The 26,874-nt window shown below is 35.3% G+C and overlaps 2 protein-coding genes and 1 pseudogene across 2 annotated transcripts; all 3 read left to right on the top strand.

The window, feature by feature from the left end:
- Nucleotides 1-1,112: 1,112 nt before the first annotated feature.
- Nucleotides 1,113-7,186, top strand: LOC111411845 (probable galacturonosyltransferase 6). Its single transcript, XM_023042477.1, has 9 exons — nt 1,113-1,498; nt 1,584-1,618; nt 1,992-2,033; nt 2,128-2,275; nt 2,386-2,459; nt 3,354-3,586; nt 4,341-4,698; nt 5,563-6,081; nt 6,628-7,186. The coding sequence occupies exons 1-9, from the start codon at nt 1,387-1,389 to the stop codon at nt 6,901-6,903; spliced, it is 1,797 nt and encodes a 598-aa protein (XP_022898245.1). The 5' UTR covers nt 1,113-1,386; the 3' UTR covers nt 6,904-7,186.
- A 391-nt stretch (nt 7,187-7,577) lies between these two features.
- Nucleotides 7,578-8,651, top strand: LOC111411846 (photosystem II reaction center W protein, chloroplastic-like). The gene is made up of 2 exons (XM_023042478.1): nt 7,578-7,799; nt 8,091-8,651. The coding sequence occupies exons 1-2, from the start codon at nt 7,706-7,708 to the stop codon at nt 8,396-8,398; spliced, it is 402 nt and encodes a 133-aa protein (XP_022898246.1). The 5' UTR covers nt 7,578-7,705; the 3' UTR covers nt 8,399-8,651.
- A 2,276-nt stretch (nt 8,652-10,927) lies between these two features.
- On the top strand, nt 10,928-15,089 carry LOC111411843 (annotated as a pseudogene).
- Nucleotides 15,090-26,874: the final 11,785 nt, after the last annotated feature.

Here is a 26,874-nt window from a genome sequence, read left to right as displayed (position 1 = left end):
AAATGTTAGGGAAATGAGAGTTTATGTTAGGGTTTCTGAAACTTTGAACGTGATTTACTAATGTAGTTTTGTTAAATTATGATTTGGATTGTTAAAATATATGTTTTTTTTTTCCATTTCATATGATTTTGGAATAATTTTGGTTTATTTTAGATATCAGGCGAGGACATGTATTTTGAACCTATTAAATTATATATCAATAATGATGAATCTAATTTACTTTCTATGATTATTTCAATAGGCTAGTTATAATTTGTATTGTTAAATTGGTATTTTTTTTTTTTTGAAAAGTGAAAACTATAAAATTTTTAAAATAATAAAATTAATTTTTTAATTAAAAAATTTAAAAACGGTTCGGTTTGGTTTTGTGCGATTTTTGAAAATCAAAACCTAAACCAAACCATTTTAAAACGGTTTGGTTCGGTTTGAGGAAAAAGAAACCACGGGTCCACGTGGACCCGAACCAACGGTTTCAACTCAATGATTTCGGTTCTATTTGCGATTTCACGATTTTTTTTGTGCAGCCCTAGTTGAAAACGCCCTTATATTGGGGCAAGAATGGGAGGTTAGGGGAAAATAATGTTGAACACTTTTCGATTTTATCCAAAATGTAGGTTAAATATGGGAGATTGAGAGCGACCCACAATCCCAACAAGAATTCGATACCAAGGCAACTCTCATTCCCCATTCTAGTTCGTTAAACTTTTAATTTTTTATTTTCTTCTCATTTTTTTTTATCATGTACTATAGAACTACTAGATTTCGTCTCATAATATTTGTAGTGTACGAGCTAGACACTGTTATTTATTTTCTCGTACATATTGAACCCTTGCTTGATGGTCATTATTTGATCAAAATAATGTTTTTAATATTATTTTTTAGAAAAATATGTGATTAAAAAGTAAAGAAAAATTTTGAAAGTACGTATAAAATATTTTATTATATAAATTTGTGGTAAAAAATGATTACGTAGAAAAAACAATTTTAAAATAAGGGCATCGAGGGGCAGAATTTAATATGACACGTCGGATAAAATAGAACATAATGATAGAGTAATCATTGGTACTTTAGAAAGTCCATTTATCACATGACCCACCACCTAAATGTCATGCCATAGTCGCCTCTTAATTACCGCTGCTCAAATCTCCAAGCAAAAATAATTACTTATCACATTCTACTCCGCTTTAATCGCTAATTCCAATCTAGTAATTTTCTAATTATTAACAAAAATAAGTAATTTTCAATGATTATTTTCTCCACATCTTGATTGAAAAACCCTAGTTCCTGCATTCACTGTTTCATGTCAAATTTTTGCAATTTTCTGGATTTTTTCGAAGAAAATGATGGAATTGGTTGGTTGATTAAGCCAATCGTGTAAACAAATTGATGAGGGGATTTCGTAGAAGTCCGAGGATTTTTATCCTCGGTTTGCTTGTTGTGTCTGTGTTCGTTCCGATATTTTTACTGTCTCACAGGTTGAAACATATTGGCTTTGATTGTAAGTTTTATTTCTGATGTTCGTGATTTGATTTTTAGTTTTTATCATTGATTTGAATCTGATTGTGTTTCTTTTTTTGGTGCAGCCTCGAAGGGATTTGTTGAAGATTTATCGATCATTGTATAATTTCTTTCTTCAGGATTATTTACATTACTGAGTTTGTTAATTACTTTACATGGAAAATAAATTTAGACTTCTTTGTTGTGCTATAGTGCTATCTAAGGATTTGGTGTTCTCTTTTCTCTTTAATCTTCTTCCTGTTTGTAATCAGAGTTTGTTTTTTAAAAAAAATTTTACTAGAATTTTTTTTTGCATTTTAAGATCTATGTAACGAACAACTTGAAGTGTCTGTGTAAATATATCTGTGTATATATTTACATACGTGTCAATTCGATAGAGCATTCATTTTCTTTCAAATTTGTATTTTTGCCTTTTGTATATTATTACATGGCAATGAAAATATTGTTGAAGCTGGGGCCTTTCTCTTGTACAGAAAAACAGAAAAGAGGCTCAAACACTTAGAGCAATGGAGCAGGTAATTAAATAGTTTGATCATATCTCCGAAAAGATGCTATATTGTCATTCCATTTCGATTCTTATGTTTGTAGAATTGTGAAATGTCTGATTAGGATGAAGGTGAAGGTTTGAAAGAACCAATCCGGGTGGTTTACAAAGATGAAGGCTTCAAATCTGCAGTTAGTATTAGTTCTAGGGAGGACAATAGATTTGGTGAATTTGGAAATACAGCATATGATGTTAAGTTGTCGGCAAAAAATGGTGGATACAATTTGCATAAGTTTTATTTCAAGACTGCATTTTACTCCTTTACTTATTTAATTTTTTATTCTCTCTGTCTCTAATGGTTTTGGCTCTTGCTTCAAGTTCAGCAACTAATGATGAAGCAAGGGAAGATGACGGAAGTAGTCTGCAGGATGAAAAGTTGCAGATATCTGGGGAAAAGGTATGATGTTTCTGTGGATCTAAGTTGGAAGATATACTTGAAATTTTCTGTTTGGAAAGAAGTAGAAATATTTTTTATAATTACTTGTGCCAGAGTCCTCTGATCTACATTTGTTTCCAGTCTTGTTTTATTCTTTTTTTACTCAATGGAACTTCTGGACTTCTCCGCTTCTTGGTTAGTGCTCCAATATAGAGTAACTGTTGGATTTTACGTGTAATAATAAAGAGATGAAATAGAGAAATTAGCACAAGAATTTACGTGTTCGACAGTGTGCCTACGGCCACGAGAGCGAAGCGGAGATAATTTTTATTCAGTAGTGAAAAATAGGATTACAATATATTATTTATACTAACCCTAGTCTGAGCCCATATAAGTCTTATGGTCAATCATTCCAATTTTTCACAATGAGACAGCATCACCTTCATTTTTTTATTTTTTATTTTTTTTCCTGAATTAGAGGGTAAAGCTGTCTTTTCATGTATTTAACAATTTATTTGGACGAAAAAATCAATAAGAACGAAAAGGCTGATGCCAAGGCCTATACAAGAAAATATCCATGTATTGGCCTCTTTGATCCCGATGAAATTGTGTTTCACTCTATACGAGGCATGTACACAATAGTAACCATATCGAGAAGTATGCGCAATGTTCCCTATATCTATATTCAATAATGATGCTGAAGTTATTCTTCATTTTATAGATAAGCTTAACTCTATTATTGTTTTGTTATCAACTGCTATTTAGTTGATTGATTGTGCTTGGAAAGTCAAGCAATTTGTCTGTCAATTGCATTTGTAGATTTCCCTTTCATTTATCTCCTCCTCTCCCCTTCTGCTGCTCACTTCTTTAGCTTTCTTCCTCCGTCCAACTTCTTTATTTCGGGTTCCATGGCAGGAAGACTTACACGCAAACATGGTTCGACATGATCAAACCGTAAAGTCTCTGTCACGGAAGGCATTAGATGAGAAGGTGAAAGAAATGAAAGACCAAGTGGTGAGGGCAAAAGCTTACTTAAATTTCTCACCAGCAGGTAGCAGCTCTCATTTAGTAAAAGAGTTGAAGCTAAGAATAAAAGAGGTTGAAAGAGCTATGACCCAATCCACCAGAGATTCACATGTGTCTAAGGGGTAAAACTTCTCTTTTCCTCCGAATAGTCCGTATTTACTGCATTTCTTTTATATGTTCTCTGTTGGAACTTGAAAATGAATTATAATAGAACGTCACAGGGAATGTGTAGAGAGAAGATAAATTGAGATTGATTGAAGATCAAAATTTTCTAACTTAGAATGTGCAGTGAATACAACATTCATTTATAGCAATGGTAGATATAATCCATGAACAAAATTTTACTCGTGCGACTACATAGGTTTTGACTGAAGTATTATTTCATTTACTAAATTTTCAGTAATTTCACGTCATTTATCATGGGATGTTGAGGATCAAGTTACCTAGTGCATTCTAAAATTTACTTTATTGTTAAAACTAAATTTTCCGGTATATTTCTTTTCATCTTTCTTCCTTTTGTACGTATGTCTTTCTCCTAGTAATTCTTGGCTATAATTGTTACCTGTCATCTGGGGTGCAAGTTGCTTGCTTGTTTTTCCTGAAGGCAGTTGAACCGGCCTATTATAGTTACTAGTAATCAATACACATTATACAAGTCCAAAAATCAATTCTGTTCCATAATAATGTAGTGATGGATCAAATATAGTGGCCAAAAGGATTCCGAGACTCCAAATTTATTAGGAATAATGTTGAATTTATTATGGTTTTCTTATAAAGTCAGCGTAATTCTCAATTTTAAATTAGAGTGGCACTATCAACTTATTCTTTAGATTTCAATAAAATTGCATATGAAATATAAACCGGTGAAAATTTCAGTTCTCTGCAGAAAATGAAAGCTATGGAGTCCACCTTGTTAAAAGCCAATCGTATTTACCCTGACTGCTCTGCCATGGTGAAAAAACTTCGAGCAATGACTTATAACGCTGAAGAGCAGATCCGAACGCAGAAGAAACAAGAAGCTTTTCTTAAAGAACTTGGTGGAAGAACTATACCAAAAGGCTTTCACTGCCTCTCTATGAGATTGACTGCTGAATATTTCGCCGTAGAGACTGAGAAGCGGGAATTCTCTAACAGACACAAAATAAATGATCCAGATCTTCATCACTTTGCTGTTTTCTCTGACAACATTTTAGCTTCTTCAGTTGTTGTGAACTCAACCATATCAACTGCTAGGGTAAGTTACCATGCTCTTCCCCAGTTAACAACTTTGTTTAGTTTTAATACGTGATTCAAAAAAGGATTACATGGTACCAGAGAGAGAGTAAAGATCGTGGGATGGATTAACATTTTTTAAATGCATTCTATTATGAACCTTTTTGTTCTGACAACTCAGTTTTGCTGCCGACAGGACAGCCAAAATTGTCATCCCTTGTGGTTTCAATTATTAATTTTGAACTAATGATCCTTTAAAATCTTCATTTCCTGATATATTCACATGCTTTAAAAGAGCAAAGAGGACTTAATTTTATCTGAAAAGCATCTCCCATCATTGTAGAAACAATCTCACATTAGTACGTTGTAGGGGAAAAAGGAGACTCAGCTGCAACTGCAGTGTGATAGTTTGTGCTTCAACCATTTTGAGAGGATGAGAATGCTACTTTTGCTGATTTTGGGAATTTAGCTTCAGAGTTTCTAAAGGATTAGCACTTTTTGCATAATCTGTACATTCATTAATGTCATTTGTAATGAAGTCCTCTCCTGAGAATAAAAGAAAAAAAAAAAAAGGATAGGAAGTGAGAAATCTTACCGATCCTTTTTCCATGTCTGGCTAACCCGTGTCACGCTATATAACTGATGGGAAAGTGCATTTTCTTCTTAAAAGGAATTAAATTACGAATTTAATTGTTCTTGTAATTGAATATTGGGATTAAGCATATTCCATAAATCTATTGTGCATGTTCTTTAGGAGGAAGGAAAGATGGTTCGGAACGGGACATTTGTAGATGATTGAGACCTGTGTTTATTTTTTGGAGAAAGGAATTTTTAATGATGTGCTCTTAATTATACAGACTGGTAATAAATTTTCTTTACTTGACAGCATCCGGAGAGAATAGTATTTCATATAGTAACAGATTCTCTCAACCTTCCAGCAATGTCAATGTGGTTCTTACTGAATCCTCCTGGAAAAGCTACAATCCATATTGAAAGCATAGACAATTTTGGACGGTTGTCTATTAGATATAATGCAACTCAGAAAGAAGGCTCTGTTGATCCAAGATATACATCTGCACTCAACCATCTTCGTTTTTATTTGCCCGATGTTTTTCCCCTTCTGAATAAGATTGTGCTTCTTGACCATGATGTGGTAGTGCAAAGGGATCTGGCACGACTTTGGAGCATTGACATGAAAGGCAAAGTCAATGGTGCTGTCGAGACTTGCAATGTAGGCGAGCCTTCATTCCGTCGTATGGACATGTTTGTCAATTTCACAGACCCCATGGTAGCAGAGAATTTTGATGCCACAACATGCACATGGGCCTTTGGGATGAATGTGTTTGATCTTCAAGCGTGGAGGAAACATGATTTAACTGGGCTCTATCATAGGTACCTGCATTTGGTAAGGAATTGCATCCGTAACTCATTTTTATTGCATTTAGGTTGTGCATGTGGTAAAGTATCTAATACTTCTATGCCTATTTCATGTTACCTAGGAAATATTTGACTTCAGATTTCGAAAGTATACGGTTTCTATTCTTTCTTGTCCTTACGGAGCATTTTTATTGAAACAAATTTCTATGTTGGGGGATTCTTATGCATGCCTTTGTATTGACATATCTTGCAGTAGCTTTTATTAAAGGATCATGCTGATTTATTACATTGTTTCAAGTAAACGTCGTAGTACAATATGAATAATATGAATTAATTGGAGCCCGTCAAAATTCGGTAATGGAAAATGTTGTTTTTATAGAGTCCAACTATTTCCGCCAAATTAACCCAATGCCACCGGTTAAAATGTACATTTGTTTTCATTATTCACTTTTACATGTTAGTGTTAGTTATGGCTGTCCATGTTTATCGACCTTAATTAGATTCAACTGACGTGATTAACCCGGGTTTGCATATATCTTTAGACTTTATGCTTATTTTTCTATGGATTATGCAGGGAAACACAAGGCCATTGTGGAAAGCCGGTAGCTTGCCCATCAGTTGGATCACTTTCTACAAACATACGGTACCTTTAGATAAGAGATGGCACGCCCTTGGGTTGGGTTATGACTCGGGAGCGAGTCCAGACAACATAGAGAAGGCAGCAGTGCTACATTACGATGGAATCTTGAAACCATGGTTGGATATCGGGCTTGAGAAGTACAAGCACTATTGGAGGAAACATGTCAAGTTCGATCACCCGTTCATGCAACAGTGCAATATCCACGAATAGTTAGATCCTCACACAAGAAGTTTCGACTCTGACATAGGTTCCTCACATGTTCAATTGATTCTTTCTCATTCTTCCACATTTTTAGTTGTAAGTTTCGACTCTATATTTCATTTTTCCTTTGCCAATCCGGCCATAAGCGTTTAGAAGCCGAGTCCACATCTGCAATAATAGAGGCCAAGAATCGGCAAGTCTAGTCTGACAGTCCAATACCAGGACAATTTGTAAATAATAGTTATTCTTTGAAGCGCTAATGTCAAATGCATGTCTTCCAATTTTCGATCCAGCAGATTTTATTGTGCAGCATAACAAACAATAATATGTTTGAAGAAGGCATTGTGCTGGCTGCCTATCAGGAGAGCCATGCCTGACAAAAACCAGCCTCTCCAGATGGGCCCACCCATGGCCCAGTCCAGTCCAGTCCAGTCCAGCCCATTTTGTACCGGGCATATCAAGGGCCGGGCTGTGCCAGCGCACATTTAGAGCCCAAGATGACCTAGCCCATCTTTACACATATCATGAAACGTGTTTACGTTTCTTCGTATTTTTTCCCCTTAATCTGAATAACTTTTTCAAATCTCTTAGGACCCGTCAGGAATCAAATAGTGGTTGTTAAGAGATAAAATTACACGTGTCAAAACCTGGTTGGATGATGGGTCTATCTATTTATCCAAGTCATGTGGTTTCCTTGTACTCACGCTGATCCACTAATATCAATTTGTCTCTTCCTTTCCTCAAAACAAACTAATACTGCTCGAGGTGGGACTGAGAGCTGATCAGTTCATTCAATTCCCAGTTGAGTAAAATGGCCACCATTTCTGCTTGCACTGCAACCTCGTCTCTTGCACGCACAGCCCTCGTTCAAAAGGCATCCGTCGCAAGGCATTCATCCGTTCTTGGTACGAATTCTATTCACAGTCTTATCATACAGTCCAACAAACGAGATTTTAACTTTTATTTCTTTTGAGTCGTTCTTAGCACTTTCCAATCTAATATACTGAGCACACCATACGACTAGTTTGTTTAAGGTGGACGATATAGACTTAATTAAACCTTCTTAAATACTATGTACCATACAAGATGGTCATGTTTCATCGATGATGTGGTTAAACATTGAACCCTTTATTCCATTAGTCAATTTGTACAGAATATGATGTTTTCTTGTATCATCATTTTAAAATTGACCGCAGGGTTGCCATCAATGGCAAAGGTGGGAAAAGTAAGATGCTCCATGGAGGAAAAGCCCCAAGAGAGTGACTCAAAGTTAGGCATGGGAGCATCTTTGATGGCTGCCGCCACCTTCGCTGCCACCATCTCCGGCCCGGCCATGGCTCTGGTGGATGAGAGAATGTCCACAGAGGGAACTGGGCTCCCTTTTGGCTTGAGCAATAATCTCCTTGGCTGGATCCTTTTGGGTGTGTTTGCTCTGATTTGGTCTCTCTATACTATCTATACTTCCAGTCTTGAAGAGGATGAAGAATCTGGTCTCTCCCTTTGAGCATGAAGTTTTATAGTATTTTGTGTAATACTAAGTTGATTCTTGTCTGAACCTTTGAACTGCTGCTTTATTGTGCTTTTTATGGTTCCCCCTAATTGTAATTAGGGTCATCTTATGCTACAGTAAAGGGTGTTTTTATTTAGATTATTTGATGATCGTATGTCGAATGATCGTGCGTCGAATGTGTTCATTAGATATGCATACCGTTGGTTTAGATGCTAATATGAGCACCGTGCATGACATTTTCTACTAGGAGCACTTTCTTTCTATCGCAATATACAAAATTAATATATGGAGCAAGACTCAAAACATTCAAGAACATCGAGTGAATTTTCTCTTTCATAATTGGTCGACGAAAAGGCCAAAGTTACATGTAAAATGAAGTGATCTAATGAGCAATAGCCACATTACTTGACTTCTTAGGGCTATTTCTCCTTGGTCATCTTTTATTTTTTAACACTGTTACGGTCATCTCCAAGTTAAAATAAGACTATTGTAGAATATTGTTATACGAAACTAGATTATGTACAGAGTTTATCATATAAAATTTGTGCAAAAAGGGTATTCCTAGAGCATTTACATGTCTAAAATTGTAAATATCTTCCATTTGCTTGGTTGGGTTTTGTAATACTCGTACAACAACAAAAATATCAAGCCAATAAGTTCTGAAAAATAAAAAATTACCAAGCCCATAATGCCATTTTAAGCTATATATATATATATATGATAGAGATAAGCTTGACCAAGTATTATCATGTAGCAAAAGAAATAAGAACCCATTATTTTTTATTAGTATAGTATTTTTATTTTTTAGAAATGGATGGTTGTAAAATAATGAAAATTTTTCAATTTACGTGTATTATTTTATTGAAAATTGTGTTATTGAAAATAGGAGATAGAGAAATTTAATTTGATAAGATTTAATGGGGCAAACGAGGGCTTAGCTAACTTAGGCCAACTTTCTTTAAAAACTCTTCTCGCCTGATGAGTTACTTTTAAGTTATCATATATGTTTAGAAACAACTTAATTTCAAAGGTAATTTTTAATTTTTCAAAAATTCTGTCAAACGACCCTAAGAGCACTTGTGCTAATAATTGGTGGTGGATATGCAAACTTGGAAGATCCGAAGAGCATCAATTAAAGTTTTATTTTGACCTAAAACTTATTTGCACACGATAACGTTAACTTTTATTTACTCCTTTCGTCCCATTTATATAGAATTAGTTTCTTTTTTTCTTGTCTCAAATATATAGTCTTATTTCTTAATTTAGAATATTTTTTCTTTACTAATATACACTTATTTAATTTGCCTAATTACAATCGATTTTTCCCACTTAATTTGCTTACTTCTTGAAATCATCCAAATACATGTACATTTCCCAATAATTTGCCTACTTTTTGCAATCATTTTTCAATTTCTTTGTTATTCCAACAATAATTTATTACCAGTTGTGAAAAATTAAATAGGGATAAACTACGAAATTTCTTTATAAAAAATATTTTTTCAATAACATTAAATAACAATCACTCTTTCCCAATTATATAGACTTGTTTCATTTTTCACGCGGATTAAGAAATATTCTTTAATGTCATTGAAAAATTAAATTTTGTCAAGATATTTCCTAGTTTACCCCTATTTGATTTTCAGTATGTAATAGTAAATTATTGTTGGAATTAGTAAAGAATTTGAATTATTTAATTTGAAGAAGAAAAAATGAGAGTTGTTTCATGTTTCCGAGAAGTGGGATTGTGTGTATTTGGATGATTTTAAAAAGTTAACATATTAAGTGGTGAAATTTGAATAATGATATATTTGTAAAGGAACAAAACAAAACATTCTTAATTTGGAAATAAACTTATATATTTGGAACAAGAGAAAAATGAAACTCAACCTATATAATTGGAATGGAGGGGTATTTCTTAATTCATGTGAAAAATAAAATAAGCCTATATAAATGGGACAAAGAGAGTATAATATATTAAAATATCACATCAAGAAAAATCATTTTTCGAACGATTTTAATCCTCCTACAATTCAATTATTTCAATAATATCTTATTTTTCATTGTTCAATATGTAATAAATACTGCGTAATTATTGTCATTTATAAAACTTGTATTATTAATTCTCAATTAATTAACATTCACATTAACCTAGATTAAATGAATTTTCACTTGATGAATCTTGAATTACATGAATATCTAGTTATTATAGATAAATTTATTCGTATTCATCTATTTAAAAATCTTAATGAGTGTTTAAATTTATGTATTAAAAATTAATTTTTACGTATCAAATGTAATATAAAAAAATTATTCATTTATAGTATTTCGTCATTATAAAAAATTTGAAACATAAAAATTGAGTTTTAAAAATACAATTTTCTTCTCTTTAATTTCTATGTTACATTTTATTTTCTTTAATTCATTCAATACTCATCAAATCCTTCAACAAATTAGTATCAAATATTAGTTTTATATCATTCTAAAATAAGGTACAATACTCGATCGACTTTGATAAGTTCTCTTTAAAAGAAATCTTGTGTTATTAATGGAAGTATGTATAGGATAGGCTGCGTTTTGGCGAACAGGAAGACGGAGCGAAAAAGCTCGAGTAACGTTCAATTCAATGGCGACATATGTGAGCACTCCCAAGCTATCTTCTCCAACTCTGCAAACCCTCTGCAACTACAAATTCCCAATATCTTCATTTACATTATCTCACCGTAATAAATTGCCAATCTTCGGAAACTTCACTTCTTTCTCTCCAAATCCGGGACGCATTTGCAGCCGCCGATTTAACGCTGCAGTTCGGGCCGAGTCCACCAACGGCTCCGAGCCGGCTCGTAACTACGACTTCGACCTATTTACGATCGGCGCCGGTAGTGGGGGTGTCAGGGCTTCACGGTTCGCCGCCAATTATGGTGCTTCTGTTGCTGTTTGCGAGCTTCCTTTGGCTACCATTTCGTCTGACACTACCGGAGGCGTTGGTGGCACGTTGGTTACTTTCCCTTTTGTTAAAAGATAACTTCCCTCTGTCTTATCTGTATGAATTCATTTTAATAATATTAGAACATGTATGTGTGTGCTAATTCAAGTGATTGATTGTAGTTTGCTTTATTTCATTGAAATTTGACATAGGTAAGGAGATTTACGTGTACTAGAATTACCTGTGGATATGAATTTAGGACCAAATTTTCTTCTTTTGAGTTTTGAACATGGGTATTGGTCAAAACTCGTAAGTAGTCAAACTTGCTAAGCATAATGGAATATTAGCAGCCTGAATATTGGTTAGGATAATTCCAGCGTAGTTTAATTAACTAGAGTTTTGGGTTGCGGAAAAGTGATTTTTCCTCGTGTTTATGGCAAAATGGTTTTGAATTATACTCTTTTTTTACATTTCAGTTTTCTGTATCTGCAGAGGTAAAATAAGTTTTGATTTTTTTACATGCTTCATTAAAATATCTACGGCCAATTACTTTTTGTTCTGTTACTACAGTTAGAATTAAGTGTATGGAATTTAATGAAAGAGTCTACCAAAGCCAAATAGCGAGGAAGGAGATGTCTTGTCCAAGAAGTGTTATAGCGCATACATGGATAGAGTGTGGAGTTTCAAGAATCTTAATAACGATCTAATAAAATCTGATGTATTCTGTGAAGGTGTGTACTTCGTGGATGTGTGCCCAAGAAGCTCCTTGTATATGCATCCAAATATTCTCATGAATTTGAGGATAGTCATGGTTTTGGATGGAATTATGGAGCAGATCCTAAACATGATTGGAGCACTCTGATTGCTAATAAGAATGCTGAATTGCAGGGCCTCACTGGTGTTATCAAGAACATTCTGAAAAATGCTGGTGTAACGCTAATTGAAGGGCATGGAAAGGTTGGATAATATTCTCTATAAGGATTCTCATCTTTATTTTTTTCCAGAAGCCATAGATTTATACTGCAATAAATTAGTGATTGTTTGTATGGATCTCCAAACTTTATATGCAGATTGTGGACGGGCACACAGTTGATGTGGATGGGAAACGCTACTCAGCAAAGAACATTCTTATTTCAGTTGGTGGACGCCCATATATTCCTGGAAGTGAATATGCAATAGATTCTGATGCTGCCCTTGATTTACCTTCAAAACCTAAGAAAATTGCAATAGTTGGAGGTGGATACATTGCAGTTGAGTCGCTGGCATATTCAATGGCTTGACAAGTGAGGTCCATGTATTCATAAGGCAGAAGAAAGTGTTAAGGGGCTTTGATGAAGAGGTAGCAACCGATAAAAAACTCCATCTAACAAAAATAATGCCCTTGTTAAAGTTTACATTGTAGATTAAGAAATTTAACTCTCATTATTCAGGTCAGGGACTTTGTTGGAGAACAGATGTCATTGAGGGGCATTGAGTTTCACACAGAAGAGTTGCCTCAGGCTATTCTCAAATCATCAGATGGTTCGCTATCTTTGAAAACTAACAAGGGAACAGTTGACGGCTTTTCTCATGTCATGTTCGCAACAGGACGTACACCAAATAAAAGGTGAAGATATTCTTTCATTCTTTGTGTTGTCAGCTCATATATTGTAGGCTCTAAGATAGCGAAGATACCACTTTGGACACTACCATACTGCATTAGTTTTTCCTTTTAGATGGAACAGCTGTAAGTTGCCTGCTCATGTTCTATTTCATAACATTTTTCAATGTTGATGAATTTGTTATCTGTGACAGAATTTAGGTTTGGAGACGGTGGGAGTTAAATTATCGAAAAATGGAGTTATAGAGGTATCTTTTTATGCCCCGCCCCCCCGGGAGCGCGCACACACACACACACGAGATAATAGGTGGGCTTATGATCACATTTCAGAACATATCACTGTTTAGTTTATGTTCAGCTGTAATTATCTCTCAGGTTGATGAATACTCTCAAACTTCTGTTCCATCAATTTGGGCAGTCGGAGATGTTACTGATGGAATAAATTTGACCCCAGTTAAAAGGTTGAACCCCAACCTTAAGGGTCCCCCACCGCCCCTACCCTGGAGCATCGTGAGAGAGGTAAATCGCAGGTTATGCCTCCAAGGGTACAGGGTGGAAGGCTGCTTGTACACTTGCACTTACCCAAGAGCCAAATTCATATTTCAGGATTCGAACCCTTGACGCAGCAGCCTCAAGCAAAGTTGGATTTCTCCACCTTTCCCTTTTACCACTTGGAGATGTGTCCTGAGGGCAAATTTGACCCCAGTTGCTTTGATGGAAGGATGAGCATTGGCTAAAACTCTTTTTGCAAATGAACCAACTAAACCGGATTACAGGTGTTATTTCTACCGTGATGGTAACCTGAAATTGTATCTAAATCACTAACCACATGAACCGTGCATATAAATGAATTTAGTACACGCAGAGAAAGATGACCACCAATTCTTATATGTTGGGATTTCTGAAGAATTTCGTAATGGAAAATATCTTATTTTTTTGAACATGTGATTTCCTTGCCATGTGCAGGGCTGTACCTTCTGCAGTCTTTTCTCAGCCACCAATTGGTCAAGTTGGTTTTACTGAAGAGCAGGTGAGCATGTGGATGTGCAGACCTGCAAATGTTTCACCAACTTCAAAGCTCAATATGACAAAATTGTGCAGGCGATAAAGGAATTCGGCATTGTTGATGTTTATACGGGGAACTTCAGGCCTTTAAAAGGTACTCTTTCGGGCCTTCCAGATCGGGCTTTCATGAAACTTATAGTTTGCGCGAAGACGAACAAAGTTGTGGGTTTGCACATTTGCGGAGAAGATGCACCAGAAATTATCCAGGTTGCCTACTCTTTACTTTCATTCATTTCAAATTTTTCTTAGAGATGATCTGTATGTCACGTAGTTTTATTTCATTATGGGAGTTCCAGGGATTTGCAGTTGCGGTTAAAGCTGGCCTAACCAAAGCAGATTTTGATTCCACTGTGGGTATCCACCCTACAGCAGCAGAGGAGATTGTCACCATGAGGGCACCTGTACGCAAGGTCCGAAGTACTACATCTGAGGTTTGTCCTTTATTTAGAAATTTCTCTATTACTTCATAATAGATGGATAAACTTTGAAGGTGAATAATTCTGAAGGCTAAGATAACCCCTTGGAACTGTCTGCAAATGAATGAAACCCGTTTGACTTGCACAAAATGATGAAGATCGAACAATGTTTTGGCGAGTCACTTCGCTCATTTGTTATATCTTATATTTTCTGATGTTCCTTGAAGGACTACTTTTATTTGCTAAATATTCGATGGTTGGCATTCATTGAATAGTCTCTTAATATTATAACCAAAATCCAGTTTTCTCTGCTCTTCATTACCTTATTTGGTTTGTACTCCAGTTCGCATGATTGCTGAGACGCCAGTGATAAAAATCTCAAATTTAGTCATATGCATTTTCTTTCCTTGGATGCATCCTGACTTATATTTCAAATTGCTCCATCTTTTATCATTTCAGGGAAAGGCAAATTCTGAAATCAAAGCTGCTGCCAGAGTTTGATGTTGGTGTTCACGAAATATTTTCTTTCGATTTAAAACTACCACAAGTGTACGGTTCGTTAACAAGTAATAAAGTGAATTAAATGAGTCCGAATATCGTCCCACAGAGATTGATTAGTTCAAATTTTATATATCGTAGCCTTTAACCGAAATTAAATTACTAAAGTGAATGCAGACTTAATTAAACCCTAATTTTGGAAAGAAATCATAATTATGCGAATTTTATGATTGAATTAAATTAAGTATGCAAAACGATATTTTTAATACTCTAGAATGAAATCAAATGTTGAGAACGCACGTTTGTTGTAATCAATAGGAATTAAACACACTAGAATCACGATTTCCCATGCAATTATCACTTTAAAACTCTGGTTTCACAATGTGACAATACACTTCAATTGTGACGAATCAATGTTCCTAAGTCTATCCAATACTCTCTCGAGAGATGTATCGAACCTATTTCTACATACCATCGGGTTATATTTCTATGACAAGTGCATACGTAAAAATGCATGCGGTTTTATGAACACTTAAAGATTCATGTAGGGCATAGCGGTATATTTCTATCTCCTATCGGACCCTACGATGATTTATATTATATCGAACTTATTCCAATTCTCTCGAATGCAAGAATAAATTACTCAAACTCACACAATTACGGGCCCTTAATTGCGGAAGCAATAATTGCATATAAATAATTCAAATCAATAGAAATATGTCTTAATGTCAAATTGCAAAAACTAGAAAATTAAAGATCAAATTACATGGTACATCGATCTTCTAGCACATGAAAATCTAGCCTAACATGATTAAAATAAAAGAATATATCAGATTTTGGATAAAAAACATAACTGTATTACGAAATCTTGAGAAATCTTGAAGCTCTTCGTGTAAATCTTCGTTCTTGCGCTCAAAATCCTCTCCAAGAAGTGTTTTTCTGCCTCCAAAACGTTCTCCCTCTTTTTGGACGTCTTTTGGTATTTATATCGCGTGAAAATTACGTTACCAAAAGAGTTTCAGTCGTATAAGGAAACTGCAGAATCGGCCCCGAATCTTGTTCTATGCGACCGCATAGTACATTTCTATGTTGTCGCATAGAGTAAAAAAAAAATATGAGAAAAAATTCTCGGGAGGCCTCTATGCGATCGCATAGAAGTTTATACTATGCGACCGCATATTTATATCATTCTTTCCGCCGGATAGATTTTAGTATTTTGGTCATAACTTCCTTTTTTGATCTTCGATTGAAGTGATTCAAAGTGCATTAGGAAGAAAACTCAAAGATCTACACTTTTGATAGAAATAGGCTTCCTCAAATTCTGATGTTTACTATGCCAAAAATAGATCTCAAATAGAGACTAAAAATCACGAGCATAACTTTTTCGCCTAAAAGTTGATACTTGATAATACTTCGACCATATTTCACCTCTTGACTCCTTTCCTCATCCGATTGACTTCTAACACTCTTGAATCTTCATTCCATTTCCCGTCTCATCTATGAATTATTTACAACTTGGTCCCCGAACTTTCAATTTGATTCATTTTGGTCCTTTTTGCTTGTTTCTTTTATTTCCATCATCTCATAATATCACCAAATTGGTACTCAGCTCATTCACTTCCTTGATTTGTTCTTCGAACCATCTTTTGGATAATTACATTCTGGTTCCTGAACATTTACTTCGCGTCATTTTAGTCATTTTTCGCATCTTTTCTCCTGAATTTCACCATGTTCCTCGGTGTTCCCTACAATTCACAAATGTAATAAAATTAAGTCACAATTCAATCATTTTGCTCGTAATTAAGTCATGTTTGTGACCTAAATAAGTGTGCAAAGACACACTTATCAAACCCTCCAAACTTGAACTATTGTTTGTCCTCAAACAAGATAGTGACTTAATTCTAAACAAACAATGCTTAATACCCTGCTGTGGCTCAGGATTGGACTAAGTATTTGACTTTATGAAAATTTATCAGTGCAAAAATGACATCAACCTTTACCTGTTAAATGCATATTTGACGTGTATGTGTGAATTCATTCCAACATATTAGATTCATGATGGGTTGAGTCCCGACCCCAAGTGGTCAAATGTATCCTTACTCGCTCGAGAGATACACAATCCTCCAAACTTATTCTTTTCACTCAATTATCCCGGGGTTGTGTTTTAAAGTTAGGAATTTACATAGCTGTAGTCCTCACCCTCTCGTAGTTTGGATTAATCTCATTATCACAAGTTTACATTTCAACAAGTGAAGGTTCTCCCAAGTTTGATTGCTTCGACACTCAAGATTAAAATAGGTTACTTGTCTCGCCTCAAAGGTATAGTGTCCTCAACCAAATGTCTAAGGGCTTTTCTTCATGTTATTGTCTCTCTTTTATTTTTCTCACTTTCCAATTTTTTTTAATGTATTATCTTCTCATTTGCTTTCTATATAATCCCTTTAGCGAGTTTTAGGCCAATGACTCCCAAACCAGTTGGTTTTAGGGTGCCAGGTTTTAAACCCTTGCAGGCTTATTCACTCGAGTTATAAAGGCTCGATCAGATGACTTTTTATTAACCCCTTTCCCTCTTGCTTTCTATATGACCCTTTTAGCGAGTTTGAGGCCGGTGACTCCCAAATTAGTTGACCTTAGGGCACCAGATTTTGAAATATCCTTACAGGCTTATTTGCTCGAGTCATAAAGGCATGAAAAGAAGTGTCTTATTCTCACAAATTTATTTTATGCACTTATTGTTCTAGACATTTAATTTCCAAAACCAATCCCTAATTTAAGATTTTCACATAATCTTCACCTCACTGGTCTAAGCAATTCACACAATAAAATTTCATGCATGGAGCCCCCCGCTTCTCTCAATGTTCCCTATAATAGCTCAACCGATTCCAAACTGTCTTAAGGTGATTTACGTGTTAATTCAATAGAGGGTTATCATTTTTTTCCTACTTTATGTTCAAAATCCAGCCATTCACCTAACATGTCAAGCATGAATAACGTGCATAGATAATGTCAAGTATTGATTAATCTATTCAGCACTATATCCAAAATTTATGAATATCTTTTCCAATAATCTCATCATAGCCGGCAAATCTATCAAATCCACACAAGCACATAAACAAGCAATATAGTAAAATGAAGAACCTATGCAGATTATTATTATTATTATTTTCATAACACTCAACAAGCACACAAGCAAATGTATTGATGGAATATGAATAATACACGATAAATGGATGCCAAAATCTAAATGCCACATTTATATCAAATTATGCCACCCCCCAAACTTATACATAACCTTGCCGTCATTGTTGAAATAAAGTAGAAGTTCAAATACATATAATTGAGGGACAAAATAAACTGAGAGCACAAGAAATGAGATAACTAGTACTCCCCTAATCAGTATGGAGGTGGTCAAAAATTGGGACCTGCAATGCCATATGTGGAGCCGACCTTCTCTTTTCCTGTTGAGGTCATTTTGGCGACATCCTACAAAAGTGCAAAGTATGTGTATTATATCTTATGGTGATAATTGATAAACTTGGGTGTGCATGAAGGAATCCATGTGACGTACCATTCCCTCAAACTTATTTCAAGGTGCATGTGTACACTGTTGGTGTGTAAGATGCAAAAATTATGTCTCAATATAAAGTTCATATCCCAAAAATGTGAATCATCAACAAAGTTTAGCTCTAATCATGCACTTTGTTTAATTTGACCCATGATTGACTAAAACAGGACTTCAACCTTATGACTCGTGCTCAATGCATTGGGACTCGTGTGGATTGTGTTTAGGCTATTTATTGACATGCTTGGATAAACGATGACCTAAACTATAAAAAATGTTGAAAAATTGAAAAACTCGTAGATTAATGCAAAATGAAATAAATAAAGGGTAAAGATATTGGGTTACCTCCCAATCAGCGCTATTTTATAGTCGATAGCTTGACTTTTGGCACAGGTATTTTATGGCATTTTTAATATGGCTTGGGAAGTCTTGCATAGTTTGTTCAATATGATCTTGTTCCACACTGCAATTATGCTCCGAATTTCATCTCTATCTTTCTCCAAGTGGTTTGGCTTTCTCTCCTTATCCATATGAAATCCAACATTGAATGCCTTAATCTCATTTGAATCGATAAGAACGGATGGAGAGTGTACTATACAAGCCTTATGAATGTTTGGCTTTTTCTTCAACTCAAAATTATAGGGGATTCCTATGTCAAGCACTTCAATCTGGAAACAACTTTCAGGCTCGTTGAGGTATTTCATTGCCTTGAAAACATTAAAAGAGACTTGTTCCTCCCCCAGCCTCAGAGTTAATTGTCCTTACTGCACATTTATGAGGGCTCTTGCAGTAGCCAAAAATGATCTTCCCAATATGATAGGCACGTCCTTGTCTTCTTCCATATCCAAAATCAAGAAGTCTGCTGGGAATATGAGTTTATCCACTTTGACCAATACATCTTCAATAATCCCTCGTTGATGTGTAAGTGATCGATCAGCTAGCTGTAGAGTTACTGTGGTTGCCTTAGACTCTCCCAATCCTAGTTTCCTGAAAATAACTAGTGGCATCAAGTTAATACTCGCACCGAGATCACACAATGCTTTATCAAAATAAAAAACACCAATTGTGTAAGGGACAATGAAACTTCCTGGATCTTTCAATTTTGGTGGGAGCTTTTTCTGGATCCTGGCGCTGCACTCTTCGGTTAACATCACCATTTCAAATTCATCTAGCTTGCGTTTATTTGTTAAGATGTCCTTTAGGAACTTGGCATAGCTGGGCATCTGGAGTAGTACATCGACGTACGGGATGTTGATGTGGAGTTTTTTGAAGACTTCTAGGAATTTTTTGTACTGTTGCTCCAATTTTTGCTTCTTCAACCGCTGTGGAAAGGGAATCGGAGGCTCGTATGGGTTGACTGTGAGTTTGGCCTTATTCTATGACTTTTCTGAATTTTCCTTTAGAGTTGATTCCTTTACAACAGTCTCTTCTTCAACGGAGAAAAATGTCTCTCCAATCACACCTGGTCTCTTGACATGAATTTCGGGCAAATGTACTCCACTTCGAGTTGTAATGGCCTTGGCTTGCTCTTTGGGATTGATTTCTGTGTTACTCGGCAAATTACCTGGCATTCTGCCAGTCAATGCGATGGCCAACTGCCCCATCTGAGTTTCCAAATTTTGATGGCTGCATTTTGATTTTGAAGTGTAGCTTCGGCTTTCTCCATGAATTTTCCTATCATATCTTCCAATTGAGGCCTCTTCTCTTGTTGTTGAAATTGTCCCTGTGACCTATTTTGATTCTGGTTGCTCCAAGAGAAGTTGGGATGCTTCTTCCAATTGGGATTGAAAGTTTCTCCATATTGATTTTGTTGCTGGTATTGTCCCTACTGTGCATAGTCTGCTTGCTCAATTCCTTGCATGAGTATTGGGCATTTAGATGTTTTATGCTCAACTCCACATTCCTTACAATTGCTCTTTTTAGCTTGTGCTGCTTGTGATATGCTTTCCAGCTTGTGATACAGAGAGTCGATTTTTGCAGATATTGCTGAATAAATATCCACCTCGTAGACACCCGGAGTTTTCCCTGGAATCGCCCTCTTAGAAGACCACATGACTGATGTGCTAGCCATTCTCTCGAATAATTTCAATGCTCCATCAACTGTTCATGTGGATATTGAGCCATCTGAAGCTGAATCCACCATGCTTTTGTGGTATAGAAGTAACCCTGTGTAGAAAAATCGAATTTGGGTCTTTTTATCAAACCCTGTTGAGTGCACTTTCGGAGCATGTTTTTGAATCTGTTCCAAGCTTCGTCAAATGATTCGATTTCTCCTTGACTGAATACTGATATGTCATGTCTCTGCTTCACTATCTTGGCTGGAGAGAAAAACTTTGTGCAGAATTTGTGTGCCAACTCGTTCCACATAGTGATACTTGCAACCGGAAGTGAATCCAACCATTCAAGTGCTCTGTCTCGTAGCGTATGTGGAAACAGATTTAGCCTAATAGCGTCGTCCGAAATCCCTTGATATCTGAAATGTTGACACATATCCAAAAATCAAGATATGTGTGTATGTGGATTTTCCTCGGCTTTCCCGTAAAACTGGTGTCCATTTTGAAATAGCTGTATCACATTAGTCTTCAACTGGAAATTTGGTTGTCCAAACGGTGGATACACTATGTTAGATTGACTTTGAATTACTTGCGGAGTCAAGAAATCTCCCAGAATCTCATTTCCTTCGTCTATTGCCTCTCCTTTATTAGCTTGAATAATGTGATTGTTTAGTTCATTAGCCATTGTGCTCGTGCTTCTTGGTGATCTCTTTGTAGTCGATGAAAGGTGCGCTTGATTTCAGGATCAGCTGGAATCAATCCTCCTCCAGTCGATCGTGGCATGCAAATTTGAGAAACAAAATCAGTATGAGCACTGAGATTCAAACAATTTAAATAACTAAAATACAAATAAGGGATAATAACCTAAAATAAAAACAAAAACAAAATTAGCAAAATAAAAATTGAAGTTTGAATTAATGCCTCGAGAAATAAAATTAAACTAAACTCAATTCCCGGCAACGACGCCAAAAACTTGTTCACGAAATATTTCTTTCGATTTAAAATTACCGCAAGTGTACGGTTCGTTAACAAGTAATAAAGTGGATTAAATGAGTTCGAATATCGTCCCACAGAAATTGATTAGTTCAAATTTTATATATCGTAGCCTTAACTGAAATTAAATTACTAAAGTGAATGCAGACCTAATTAAACCCTAATTTTGGAAAGAAACCCTAATTATGCGAATTTTAAGATTGAATTAAATTAAGTATGCAAAACGATATTTTTAATACTCTAGAATGAAATCAAATATTGAGAACTCACGTTTGTTGTAATCAATAGGAATTAAACACACTAGGATCACGATTTCCCATGCAATTATCACTTTAAAACCCTAGTTTCACAATGGAACAACACACTTCAATTGTGACGAATCAATGTTCCTAAGTCTATCCAATACTCTCTCGAGAGATGTATCGAACCTATTTCTACATACCATCGGGTTATATTTCTATGACAAGTGCATACGTAAAAATGCATGCGGTTTTATGAACACTTAAAGATTCATGTAGGGCATAGCGGTATATTTCTATCTCCTATCGGACCCTACGATGATTTATATTAAGTCAAACTTATTTCAATTCTCTTGAATGCAAGAATAAATCACTCAAACTCACACAATTACGGGCCCTTAATTGCGGAAACAATAATTGCATATAAATCATTCAAATCAATAGAAATATGTATTAATGTCAAATTGCAAAACTAGAAAATTAAAGATCAAATTACATGGTACATCGATCTCCTAGCACATGAAAATCTAGCCTAACATGGTTAAAATAAAAGAATACATTAGATTTTGGATAAAAAGCATAATCGGGTTACGAAATCTTGAGAAATCTTGAAGCTCTTCGTGTAAATCTTCGTTCTTGCGCTCAAAATCCTCTCCAAGAAGTGTTTTTCTGCCTCCAAAACGTTCTCCCTCTTTTTGGACGTCTTTTGGTATTTATATCGCGTGAAAATTACGTTACCAAAAGAGTTTCAGTCGTATAAGGAAACTGCAGAATCGGCCCCGAATCTTGTTCTATGCGACCGCATAGTACATTTCTATGTTGTCGCATAGAGTAAAAAAAATATGAGAAAAAAATTCTCGGGAGGCCTCTATGCGATCGCATAGAAGTTTATACTATGCGACCGCATATTTATATCATTCTTTTCGCCGGATAGCTTTTAGTATTTTGGTCATAACTTCCTTTTTTGATCTCCAATTGAAGTGATTCAAAGTGCATTGTGAAGAAAACTCAAAGATCTACACTTTTGATAGAAATAGGCTTCCTCAGATTCTGATGTTTACTATGCCAAAAATAGATCTCAAATAGAGACTAAAAATCACGAGCATAGCTTTTTCTCCTGAAAGTTGATACTTGATAATACTTCGACCATATTTCACCTCTTGACTCCTTTCCTCATCCGATTGACCTCTAACACTCTTGAATCTTCATTCCATTTCCCGTCTCATCTATGGATTATTTACAACTTGGTCCCCGAACTTTCAATTTGATTCATTTTGGTCCTTTTTGCTTGTTTCTTTTATTTCCATCATCTCATAATATCACCAAATTGGTACTTAGCTCATTCACTTCCTTGATTTGTCCTTCGGACCATCTTTTGGATAATTACATTTTGGTCCCTGAACATTTACTTCGCGTCATTTTAGTCATTTTTCGCGTCTTTTCTCCTGAATTTCACTATGTTCATCGGTGTTCCCTACAATTCACAAATGTAATGAAATTAAGTCACAATTCAATCATTTTGCTCGTAATTAAGTCATGTTTGTGACCTAAATAAGTCTGCAAAAATACACTTATCAATTGGTTATGAATTAGTCCAGTTGGTGTGTAAAACTCAGCTACATTTTTGGTGAGATATATCCCTTTTGTTCTTTTCATTCTTACCATACTTTAAGCATTATTTTACTGGTACTACTGAATGTTAGCGTGCTCGCGAAGTTGTTACTTGTATTTGCCATATAATTCATTTTACAAACAATTTACTGTCTGTAATGACAATTATTGCTAATAGATGACGGTTTCTTCCCTGGTAACAAACTAAGAAATGGCAATTTTAGTGAATTGTATTGTAAAAACGAAAGATGGTTATGTAATGCAATATATTTTTCTAACAGTAGATCGGAAAAAGAAGCTAGAGCATTCACACCCTCTTTATAACTATAACAGATTTTCTTTCTCGTTTCCTGGCTTGAAATTAGTTTAATTGCCTGTTTTTACTAAAACTTGAAAAATGAACCTTCACTTCTAAATTGTCTCCATATATCTTTACAAAGGCATGTTGAATTTAGTTTTAATCATGTTAAGAATCGATAATCACAATCCAATAAATTAATAGAAACAAATTCATACCTGCGAAAGTCATTGTTGATATGAATGATAGTTGTAATAGCAGTCAAGATCTTCCCCTCATTGCTCCTCACAAAAATATTAGCTATCAATGGGGCAAGTCAATAAAAAACTTATGGAGAGGAAAGGGGACCTAGCCTTTATATAGAAAATAATTGAGTCGTTTCATTACAACTAGAATTCTAATTAAGGTTTATTTTCGATGCACATACTTTAAATTACCACATCAAATTAATTACAACTCGTAAAGTGTAAAAGACCCAATTGATCACTTAATAAATTTGGCCTGAACACAATTATCATTATGAGCCATATATCTAACTCGTAAAATTTTGCAATCGAATGTGAAGCCCACATATGAAATTATTAATTATTCCAACATTCTCCCACTTGGGCAAACATTTGATTGCCATAACAAAGTTTTAACACCCGGGTTAGACTACTTAGGTGGCCACAAAAGTACAGCTCCAATGATGACACCTTACGTAACATGATCCGGTCCAACAAGAATATTAACACCAAACATGGAATTCATTACACCAATTAAGAGATGTAAGACCATTCCACAGCTACAAATGTCAACATCCTTATCGACATGAATTCCCATCCTCCAACCAATGTGGTAGTATGTGGTATGAACTTAGCACCAAATGTGATAAAAAAACTGTGCTAACTCATATCGGTCCTCATAATGCTTCGAATCAAAATGAAGCCACATGTCTCTAAAAGAGACTCTTCTTATGTCTTTATACGCCATATTTCAAGATCATAGTAATATTATGAAAAGACATAAGTCAAATGTATGCTCAGAATAGTTCATGGATAGGGGAAAAATTATTTTATTATCAGAAGGGGTTGTACCCGAAAACATATGGGTTGCCTACGTACCCCGCAAAGGGATCAAGCCCAAAACGTAGTTCTTTACATATATATAACTCCCACTAACCAAAAACATCAAATGTTTCTACAATGCCCATATTAGTAACATGTGTCTTAAAGACTTTTGGAGCGAGTCCCTTAGTCAAGGGATCTGCAACCATCGCTTCTGTATTGATATGCTCTATTTTCGTCCGCCCTTCTTTGACTCTATCTTTAACAACCAAATATTTGATGTTAATATGTTTTGATCCATCAAAACTTTTATTATTCTTTGAAAAGAATACTGCTGCACTATTATCACAGTAGATGGTGATCGGTCTTGAGATGGAATCAACGACTTTCAAGCCAGAGATGAAATTTCTTAACCAAACGGCTTGAACTGTAGCCCCATAACATGCCACAAATTCAGCTTGCATAGTAAAAGATGCCACTAGAGTCTGTTTAGCACTTTTCCAAGAAATGGCACCACCGGCTAATGTAAAAATATAACTTGAGGTTGATTTCAAATCATCTTGGCATCCAGCAAAATCAGAATCTGAATATCCTATCACCTCAAGATGATTTGTACGCTGAAATGTAAGTATATAACTTTCAGTTTTCTTCAAATATCTCATAACTTTCTTAGCTGCTTTCCAATGCTCTTGTCCTGGATTAGACTGAAATCTACTAAGGACACTTATTGCGTAGGCTATATCCGGTCTAGTGCAAACTTGAGCATACATCAAGCTCCCGACAGCACTAGCATATGGAATCATCTTCATAGATTCCCTTTCTAGCTCATTCCTTGGACATTGAGTTTTGTTAAATTTATCTCCTTTTATGATAGGTATATCACATGGTGCACAATTTTGCATATTAAACTTTTCTAGAACACGTCGTATATAAGCTTTCTGAGAAAGTCCCAATAAGCCACGATTTCTATCACGACGTATTTCAATGCCAAGTACATAGGATGCTTCTCCAATATTTTTCATCTCAAAATTAGCAGACAACATTTTTTTTGTCTCATGAAGCAACTCTAAGTTACTGTTAGCAAGCAGAATGTCATCAACATACAATACAAGAAAAATAAAATTTCCCCCACTGGTTTTAAGATAAATGCATTGATCAATAGTATTTTCAACAAAACCAAGAGAGGTCACAACCTTATCAAATTTCAAATACCACTGTCGAGATGCTTGTTTGAGACCATATAAGGATTTGTTTAACTTACACACCAAGTTTTCTTTTCCTTTCACAACAAAACCTTCAGGCTGTTTCATATAAATCATTTCAGAAAGATCTCCATTCAAAAATGCTGTCTTAACATCCATTTGATGAAGCTCCAAATTGTAGTGTGTCACGAGCCATAATAATTCGAAAAAAATCTTTCGACGAAACAGGGGAGAATGTTTCAACATAATCAATGCCCTCTCGTTGAGTGAAACCTTTTGCAACCAATATTGTTTTCTTTCATTCAACATTTCTTTTTGAATCTAATTTACTTTTGAAAATTCACTTGTTATCTACAACCTTAGCATCTGGAGGAAGTTCAACAAGATCCCAAGTTTTATTCCTTTCCATGGAATTCATTTAATCTTCCATGGCAGCTATCCATTTGTCTGCCTCAGGACTTGTCAATGCTTGATTATAAGTTACAGAATCAACAATATGTCCAATATTAAAATCGCACTCCAATAAATATGTAATATAATCACTGGGTAATGCAGATCTTCTTTCCCTTTGTGATCTCCTAAATTGTGGCTCAGGAACCGATTCAATCATTGTTTGAGGAATTGGAGATTCCTCCTGGTTCCTCGGTTCTCCATTAACAACTTCAATTGGTTGAGAACTAACTCTTTCCTGTATGACAGGAACTGGAACAACAACTTGATTAGGTTCAACAAGAATTTCTCTCAACGTGGAACTCCCACTATCTCCAAAATCGTTTTTCAGAAACTTAGCAGTATTGGACTCCACAATTCTAGTGCCGCGATTTGGACAGTAAAACTTATATCCTTTTGATCTATTCGGATATCCAATAAAGTAGCTCGAAGTTGATTTATGGTCTAATTTCTTTTCAAATGGATTATAAATCCTAACCTCAACTGGACATCTCCAAACTTTAAAGTAAGCCA

Source organism: Olea europaea, chromosome 16 (assembly GCF_002742605.1).
Source record: "Olea europaea var. sylvestris chromosome 16, O_europaea_v1, whole genome shotgun sequence".
In the NCBI taxonomy this organism is placed as follows: Eukaryota; Viridiplantae; Streptophyta; class Magnoliopsida; order Lamiales; family Oleaceae; genus Olea; species Olea europaea.
The sequence above is the reverse complement of the archived record's forward strand: the minus strand, read 5'-3'. Positions and strand labels throughout refer to the sequence as shown.

What these genes read in the sequence shown, in the direction of transcription:
- LOC111411845 (XM_023042477.1), top strand. Translation starts at nt 1,387, where the DNA reads ATGAGGGGATTTCGTAGAAGTCCGAGGATTTTTATCCTCGGTTTGCTT. An exon ending in CACTTAGAGCAATGGAGCAG is followed by an intron (nt 2,034 to 2,127) that starts GTAATTAAATAG and finishes ATGTCTGATTAG; the next exon opens with GATGAAGGTGAAGGTTTGAA. An exon ending in TGCAGATATCTGGGGAAAAG is followed by an intron (nt 2,460 to 3,353) that starts GTATGATGTTTC and finishes GTTCCATGGCAG; the next exon opens with GAAGACTTACACGCAAACAT.
- LOC111411846 (XM_023042478.1), top strand. Translation starts at nt 7,706, where the DNA reads ATGGCCACCATTTCTGCTTGCACTGCAACCTCGTCTCTTGCACGCACA. An exon ending in AAGGCATTCATCCGTTCTTG is followed by an intron (nt 7,800 to 8,090) that starts GTACGAATTCTA and finishes AATTGACCGCAG; the next exon opens with GGTTGCCATCAATGGCAAAG.